Source organism: Anabas testudineus, chromosome 8, assembly GCF_900324465.2.
Source record: "Anabas testudineus chromosome 8, fAnaTes1.2, whole genome shotgun sequence".
Classification (NCBI taxonomy): Eukaryota; Metazoa; Chordata; class Actinopteri; order Anabantiformes; family Anabantidae; genus Anabas; species Anabas testudineus.
This window is the reverse complement of record NC_046617.1, coordinates 15,396,236-15,405,075: the sequence shown is the minus strand read 5'-3', so window position 1 is coordinate 15,405,075 and position 8,840 is coordinate 15,396,236. Positions and strand designations below refer to the sequence as shown.

General features: G+C 37.4%; 1 protein-coding gene across 1 annotated transcript; it reads right to left on the bottom strand.

The window, feature by feature from the left end:
* Positions 1 to 174: 174 nt before the first annotated feature.
* Positions 175 to 8,752, bottom strand: il12rb2l (interleukin 12 receptor, beta 2a, like). Its single transcript, XM_026360310.1, has 15 exons — positions 8,641 to 8,752; positions 8,123 to 8,218; positions 5,697 to 5,844; positions 5,404 to 5,558; positions 5,144 to 5,286; positions 4,768 to 4,915; positions 4,167 to 4,243; positions 3,793 to 4,057; positions 3,046 to 3,240; positions 2,810 to 2,914; positions 2,543 to 2,677; positions 2,063 to 2,224; positions 1,884 to 1,962; positions 1,585 to 1,690; positions 175 to 1,410 (listed from the first exon to the last, which is right to left on the bottom strand). The coding sequence occupies exons 2-15, from the start codon at positions 8,190 to 8,192 to the stop codon at positions 1,015 to 1,017; spliced, it is 2,184 nt and encodes a 727-aa protein (XP_026216095.1). The 5' UTR covers positions 8,193 to 8,218; positions 8,641 to 8,752; the 3' UTR covers positions 175 to 1,014.
* Between the last annotated feature and the right edge of the window lie 88 nt (positions 8,753 to 8,840).

Here is an 8,840-nt window from a genome sequence, read left to right as displayed (position 1 = left end):
ATCTTGATATACTGATCATATGAAACACACCAAATAAATATGTGAAATACCCAATAACGTAAAGAAATTCCAAATACATACATTAATTTGTGTATTTATTAGATTTTAAGGTGATTGGTGATTGTTGGTGCAATGCTGTTACATACATACATAGAGTAAGAACTGTTTCCAAACCTTTGTTAAAATTGTTTATTTAATCACATAGGACACTTTTGCATAGGTCTAATGTACATTTTGTGTATAAAATATAAAGTTTAAGGTGCAATAATGTAAACAAAAATCCTGACTGTAGCTATATAACTTGCTTTAACATTGAAATAATACTCAAAATAGCCCCTCGTATTAACATTTACATTTAGGGGGTTCAACTTCTTACAGCTTTTTTGTTCAAGTCAATTTCTGTGGCCATTTCAGCTTTGCAGATGTACACATTCATAATTTGAGAGTTGAAAACTCAAAAATAAGCCCATGGGCTACGCCTTGATTTAGTGTCACCTGAGTGGAGTAAAACGTTTCTTTTATGGTTGATTTTATTTTTTTAATGTCTATACTATATATTTCATATATATATGCTCCAGTCAGGATCAATGTGTGCCTTACGATCACATTAAAATGTACTTGATATTAGCCCATAATGTCAGTTTATCCATGCATTCACATCTCAAAATATGTTCCGTTTATGTCTTCATACCAGGAACAACAAAAGACAAAATCAGGGAGTACAAAAGTTGGAATTGAAATAGTAAAAGTAACAAAAAACAATTAAATGGTAAAACCAACACAAATTACATTTCGTCCAACATTATTCCCAAAACAAAACAAAAAGCAAATAATCAAAGTCAGTGGAAAAGGCAGAGATGTCTGACTGGTTATTAGCTTTAGCAGACAAATCTCTCCATTGACCTGAGTCCACCCTTCAGGGTTTTGCAGAGAAAGACTACAGCAGTGTGCCATATTTATCTGCACATGAAAATAATACAAACCACATCTGTTCTGAATACCGATTATCAAATATTATGAAACTTCTAGTATCTCCAAAGCAGTGGGCATGAAGTGCTTTTCATAACCTGATGTGAACTCATCTTCCTCTGATGCATTTGAACAACCATCACTGTCCTCTCTCTCCTTGTCCCTCTCCTCATCAGAGTCAACCATTTTACTGTATTGCTCTCTTTCATATCTGTTGTCTGTCCTGTCACAGTCCTCTGTGACAACATCCTCTTTATGATCATCTTGACAGTCCATCTGTGAACACCCATCTTCCACTATTGACATATCTATTCCAGTCAGCTTGGAGGTTTTCTTTTTTGGGATATTTAAAGTCTCAGGCTGCTCTACGATTTCCAAAACCGAAATATCAGGATTTGGTTCATGGGAGGGTTTACACAGCCAAGCGAGAGAGTCATTGATCTAAAAGGAGATAAAACACGTTGGTAATTCACAGCATGAGAGTATAACTTGACTACATTATCTTATCTTATCTTATCTTATTAATAGTAATACAATGACTTTACTCAGGATCAACAATTTGATATTCAAACAAGGTCACAGGTGACAAAAAAGTCAGTTACAATCATTCCTCACCTGGTGCTTCATGTTTTTGAATATGTGGCTATTGCGGGGATCTGGCACTTTGTCATAAACAAAATGAGGCATCAAAGGACATGCTTTCTTTTCTCCTCGACAAAACCTAAGGAGTAAAATAAAAGGGTAAAAAAAGATACTTCTCAGTCACACAAACTCTGCTCAAACCTCAAGATTATATATATATATATATATATATATATATATTTTAATATATTTACCAACAATAAGAAAACAATTGTGCAATGAGACAAGGTTAAGAGAACAGATATTAGAAATATGATAAAATGACTACTCACCTGAAAAAAACAACGAGGAAACATATTACAAGCAGAACAAATACTAAAATAATGATGAGCAGGATTTGCATTAACTGCACTAAAAAAGAGAAAAAATGGGATGAAATAAATCATGTATCAGTGTGAGGAATATAATTTATAAAATGAATACTGTAAATATGCAAGATGTGGTTCAATACCATCATTCTCATGCTGCTTTGTTTTAAACCTTGTGATGGCATTTTCTCCAGGCCCAGCCGAGGTCACAGCTCTAATCCACACCTCATAGTTCTGGTCTGGATTCAGAGGCTTCAGATCAAAACTGTAATTATCATACTGTGTAGATGGACTCACATTGCGAACTAGGGGAGAAAAATTGCACGGTGTCAGTTTGAGTTAAAGTTTAGAGAACAGCTGACAGAGACAGCTCAAACAAACTCTTCTATCGCTGTGGTGTGTTGATTAGTACTAGTACTAGTATTTTTTATAAGTAAAACAAACACATTTTCTGTTTTCCTTCTTTCCTGCTTAAATACTTACTAGCACACTAACTGCTCTGTGAGGTTGTGTAATATATATCAAAATACATTGCTATGATGCATTCTTTAAGAAAACTACCTACATAAGTTCCCCTGATTCCTTTGCAACTGTAATATTCTACACATTGTCATATTATGTACCGTTTTGTCCATCGATTCCTATTTGGTAGCACCGGATTACTCCATTTTGCTTGGAGAGAGGAATGGGTTCCCAAGACAAGGTCACCTGAGTGGCAGCAATGGATAGCACCTTAAATGATGTCACTCTGGGAGGGGCTGAAAAGCGATGAAGAAAGGAACAAAAGGATTAGTTAAAAAAAAAGTTTAAATTGAATTTAATATGAGGGAGCTAAGAGATCATAATTAGCTTAAGGAAGGACTTGCCAGGAAATACGCACAAATACTTACTTCCTTCAAGAGAATATCTAATAAGTGATGAGAAGTGATGGACGTCTCTGTTGTGTGAGACTGTAAACACTGACACATTGTACGGCGTGGATTTGTTAAACTGACCTGTAGATGGAGACACATGCCAGAGTAAAACAGTGAAAAGTAGTCAACACGTCCAATTTTAAAGTAAAACACATCTTACAGTAACATCTCTACATATCTTACTGCTATCAAAGTAACATAAGCAAACAGACCTTTAAAAATTCCTGTTGTTAGATTTTTATTGACTTTGATCCAGTCAAATCCTTGGCCTAGAGGACGCCCTACTTGCTTGTATTGCACTACACTTTCATTCAGGCTGTTAAAGAGCTGAGACGTCAAATTCCAAGACACAGTGAGGTTCTCCACACTCATTTTGACGTCAATACTTTGTTGAGCTTTTTCTTTACCTTAAAAAACAAAAAAACAAATGCTTTGTTAGTGTGTTAGCAGACAAAACCATGTATACTTATAGCACTATAACTTATAACCTTTAAACTCATTCACTGTTAACGAACACTAAAAAGCCTGATAGACATCACAGCACGAGATCATATTCACAAACTGTCACTATTCTTACCAAGAGGCTAATATCATCTTTGTCGTTTTTTTACTCACTTTGTCTAAAGAAACCTCTTCGTTTTAGCAAAAGATATTTATCTTCAATACACTGGAACATGAAGAGGAATTAGATAAGAGTCAACTAGATTCAATTAGAAGTTCTCATTATGGCTCACTCTTAATGTAGCACACATTCTTTAGGTTTGTTGGTGATTATTTAAAGTACAAATAATGATTTGTCAAACAATTGTGAACATGAACATACAATTAACTCTAAAATGCGCTGTGAATTACACCTAAACCAGAAACGCCAGGGTCTGGAAGTTAACGTCTCACCAAAAGGCTACTTTTAGGTGTTAAATGTTTTGAGAATATTGCCACCAATACAAAATGTTCCTTACTTTTATGACAGTCAGGACAACTGATACTTGGCCCTAGCAGTGCTAGATGAGCAGGCACAGTGGCACCACGAGCGTTGTAGGCTGATACACTGACTGACGATACATCCTTGAGAGAGGACATGAGGTAGCATTTCATCCCATCACACACTAACTGGCCACTTTGTCCATCAGTGGACACATTCATCAGCATCACTGTGCCATTGTTGTAAGTCAGCCTGACATCATATCCCAGAATGAGGCCGCAGGTCTGAGATTTAGGAAGCTTCTGGATGGTATAAAGACAAGAAGAGGATAGTGAGGGCTGAGATAAAAAAGGAGACTCTGAGTCATTATAATAACCAGAGAGTAATTATAGTTGATAATTCTTTACTTACCTTCCAGGTCAGAACACAATCAAAGCCTGCAGGGGATATGCCACAGTCCCTCCATATATCCAGCTGTCCACCAGGAGCTAAATGGAGGCAAAAGAGAAAGACAGAAAACCAGTGGTTAATCAGAACCCAGTGCAGGTTTGTGTAACTCGGCGGTTTAGTTTAGATTTAGTTTTAGGAACGCAAAATTAAAGGTTTGTGAGCTTAGATTATCTGAGATTAGACAGTGCTTTGTGGTTTATATTTGTGTAATTAGTGTCAATACACTATACGCCTTAAAAATAAAAGTGAAAGTGAAGAAAGCTAATATCGTCATGTTTCATCATTTTAGTTTTCTTGCCAAAAGTTACGTCTCTCATATTTGTCAGTCTGCCTATCAGCATCTCTAAAGCCCCCTAATTAACATGTCATATCTGGCTTTTTTAAGGAGCTCCAGTCATATTTATTATATACATATGAGTGTGGTATCAGTTTTATTACCTATCCACTGTACAGTTCAGCACATTTAGTACATCTACTTAAAAGATACTTCAAATATTTATACAGCTTTTCCAAGATCTTTGCCACTGCAAAATATCGAACCATATAATAAAAGAGGATTAACCTTTCTGTGCCCAAGGTTCTTCACTCTTCAAGATTTCACTCCAGTCACTTGTCTTGCCTGTACTACAGGCACAGCGAACTTTAAACTCATGGACTGTGCAGGGCTGGGGATTCTCCAAAGTGTAGCTGTATAAGATCCCACTCTCGGACTGTGAAGAAAGGGAAAGAAGGAGCTTGAGCATACTATGCCGATCAAACCTTTAGTCAATTAACAATATGCACTTTTCCTTGCAAGATTAGAAATGGTCTGTTTTTCCATCAATTTATTAATTCTTGTGCACTGTCCCTTCACTCACAGTGCATACTCCACAACAAAATGGGGGTAATCTTGAGATAAAAAAGAAAAACAGAGGCAATAATAAAACTAAAAAAAACACCTGGACCCAAACTTGGTTTGCTTCAGTCCGATGTTGGAGTTCACACGGTCCCACAGAGAGATGAAGCTGATCACAGTTGGAACTCCACTCAATCTCTAAAGACTCCTGGTGGCTCAGGGCGATGTTAGGTGGTGGTGGCTTGACTGAATACAGAAACAGAAGCACGCTTTGAAATAGCACTCACAACCAATAATAGGAAAATAAACTAAAAGTCTGTACAAATAGTTACATTGAAACAGGTTAATTAAGAGCTGACTTACCGATATCTTCGGTGTTGTTGAAGACAACTTTCTGAGATTTGGCAGAACCATATTGATTGATAGCCTCGACCCAAACACGAAGCTCACTATGACTGGAGAAGTCTTCACGGTGGATAGAGGCATTTCTACTAGTCTCACTGGTCACAAACCCCTTCCTATATGACAGAAAACAGAACAAGACAAGAGAGGTAAAACAAAATCAGAAGCCTTCTCCCCAAGTAATGACATTTTTGTAATCACTATTTTATAGCTGTCAGATGATTAAGACACAGAATATTTGTGATTTTGTTTACTCGCTATGTCTCGTCTCCCAGTGCAGCGTGTAGTTTGTGAGGATCTGAGTGTCCTGCCTTGGATCCCAAGTACAGTGAATGTCCACATGACAGGTTTTTTCATCACATGGGATAAAACACTCAGGATCAGAGGGAGGAGCAGGAGAACCTGGGGAAAGAAGATTGAAGATTATAAAACATAAATGATTCTATGTTGGTACAAAACCAGCACTAGTACAACACTCCTAAACATTTTAGGGAAGTGTTCTTAATCTTATCTTAAAGACCTCATAGTTCCTTATCTTCCAAGCAGAACTCTCCGTTCTCAGACTGCAGGTTTACTTGTGGTTCCTAGAGTTTCCAAATGTAGAATGGGAGGCAGAGCCTTTAGCTACCAAGCCCCTCTCCTGTGGAACCAGCTCCCAGTCCAGGTTCGGGAGGCAGACACCGTCTCTACATTTAAGACTAGACTTAAAACTTTCCTTTTTTATAAAGCTTATAGTTAGAGATGGATCAGGTGACTCTGAACCATCTCTTAGTTATGCTGATATAGGTTATTCTGCTGGGGGACCTCTACTGATAAACTGAGCTCCTCTCCTCTCTCCTTTCTCCTGTATCAATGCAAATGCCACCATTGCATGTCATTAACTTTGTGTCTTCTCTCTCTTTTAGTTGTGTTTCCTCCTCTCTGTCTCCCTCTCTCTGTACTTTTCTGCAGGTATCCTCGGCCTGGAGCTGTACATCTCCAGAATCCAGTTCATCTGCCCAATGTTCTTGATGCTTGTTGTTGTCTTTATTGCCTGCTGTTCTTTTCTCTCTTCTCTTTCCACTCACCCCAACCGGTCGAGGCAGATGGCCGCCCACTATGAGCCTGGTTCTGCTGGAGGTTTCTTCCTCTAAAGGGAGTTTTTCCTCTCCACTGTTGCCTAAAGCTTGCTCAAATGGGATTGTTGGGTTTTCTCTATAATTTTTGTATAAATATTTTCTGTAAGGTCTTAAACCTTACACTGTAAAGTGCCTTGAGATAACTTCTGTTGTAAATTGGCGCTATACAAATAAAATTGAATTGAATTGAATTGAAATTCTTAATAAAATAGCAACATAATTGCTAGGGTTGGATTAAAACTTCATATAGAACCCAGTTTGAAGTACTTTTTAAATATCTATTGCCCTGTCCAAATCATTTACACATCAAACAGCTCTTTACTGTCTCATATAAGAGGAAAACAGCAGTGAATCTCTGGATGGTGGCATATACTAAAATGTCTAATCCAACATTCTTCCACCATGAGTCACTAGAAGCAAAGGTACAGACCCGCGGTGACAAACTGCCAGGATATCATGAGTCACAGAAACAAATGACCAAATATTTATCCAGTTTGAAGAAATGAAAACAAACGTCACACACTGCAGGTAGAAATTTAAAAAGTCATAGAAAGCTGTGATGATTTCCTTTTTTTTTTATTAATATTCGCAAAGACAGATGAATTACATACACTTACAGTAATAGCAAAGAGGCATAAATAGAAAGAGCATATAAATATATCAGAAAGATGATGAAAAAAGTGCTAGAAAGCAATAGTTAGACATCTGATATTAACCACAAGGAAAATACACAAAGTACCTATTCACTCATACATGCTGCCCATCCCCAAAAACACATGTACATGCACACACACACACACACACACACACACACACCTTTTTTCTATTCATCACAAGACTGCCACCTTCACCCATTTCTCGTAAGCCCATATACGCTTCTAGAAGTGATCAATTTAGACTACACACAACACGTTGCAGGGAAGCACGCTGCCAGTACTGTGAACAGGAAATGAACACTTTGATCAGTCTTGTCCAATTTACTGCACACTTCCTTTGTCACAGCTTCCTCTTTAGTTTAGACAGAAATACAATACGACTTACGGTCACACTTACAGTAAAGGCATGTAGGTGTTTTTATTGCCAAAACAAGTTAATCTTTAGTATAAATGCCAACTATACTGCTCATTAAACTCTGAGGTAATTCTTAACTAAAACCACCCCTTACTAGAGAAATGCATATTCATCTAAGTTGAGTTGACAAATGAGAAACACTTACAGGCATGCAAATGTTATCATTAATAAAACATATTAAGCTTAATGTAAGGTCATTCATTTCAGCCAAAGTAAACACTTGCGTTGTGACCACCCCTCGTTATTGTAAGTTTAAAAGAGCATGAAAGATACAAAATATATTCCTATATATCTTATTCTTATATAACCAAAGGTTAGACATACTCTTTTATAATAACACTAAAGTTATTATATTTAGGCTTTGTAAATATGTTTATATATCTAGCTGTTAAATAAATGTAATGGAGTAAACAGGTCAGCATTTCAGAACAGAATAACAACTGTACATGAAGCAGTATATGATCACTGTGTTGAGTCTTTAATAAACCTACCTTTAGCAAAATAATGTCGCAGACTGTACAGCAAGATGGACAGAAGCCACCTTGCCCTTAGTGTGGCCATTACATTAGGACCCAGGCCTCTAGTGCCTGTTGAAAACACAAACATGTTCATACATAAAAATGCAGCCATAGGAGTTTGTGACAGCTGCAGACACTTTGATGGTGTTTTTGGACACAGTAACTTTAATTATAACTCTAAATTCTAACGGGCTGTGAGGACATGTGGACTGAAACCAGGAAAAAACAAGATCCTGTTCACTCTCCAGTTAAAACGACCTAAAACCATTACATACCGACAGTCTCTGAGCCATATAAACACTCCTGTTAGATTCACTTATCTTATCGATAAAGTAGCTGATCATGATGCAGAATATAGCGAATACATGACAGAGGTGCGATAACAGTGTCAATACTCAAGTTAAAGTATCCAAACCGTAGTCTCACAGTACGGCAAACTAATTATCTTTAACTAAATAACGAGAAACATTTACTGAATGCAAGTTATTTACCTCGTTATGAGACACACTGAGAAGCCAGTCGGACATTGTGTAGCGATATAAAACACGATTTCCTAAGTCGGTGTTGTTGTGAAGTTGTGGAATTGTCCTTTACCTCAGCCCGTCTGGCTCCGCCCATTTCCAGTATTTCCGTAGCCACACCCACTGGCGCTTGTGACGTGCCTCGCTGACGTAATGTTACCTCCGAAAGT

Coding starts and splice junctions, on each gene's coding strand:
- il12rb2l (XM_026360310.1), bottom strand. CDS start 8,192: ATGGCCACACTAAGGGCAAGGTGGCTTCTGTCCATCTTGCTGTACAGT. Junction 5,845..8,122: donor GCGACATTATTTTGCTAAAG/GTAGGTTTATTA, acceptor TTCTTTCCCCAG/GTTCTCCTGCTCCTCCCTCT. Junction 4,916..5,143: donor CAAACCAAGTTTGGGTCCAG/GTGTTTTTTTTA, acceptor CTTTCTTCACAG/TCCGAGAGTGGGATCTTATA.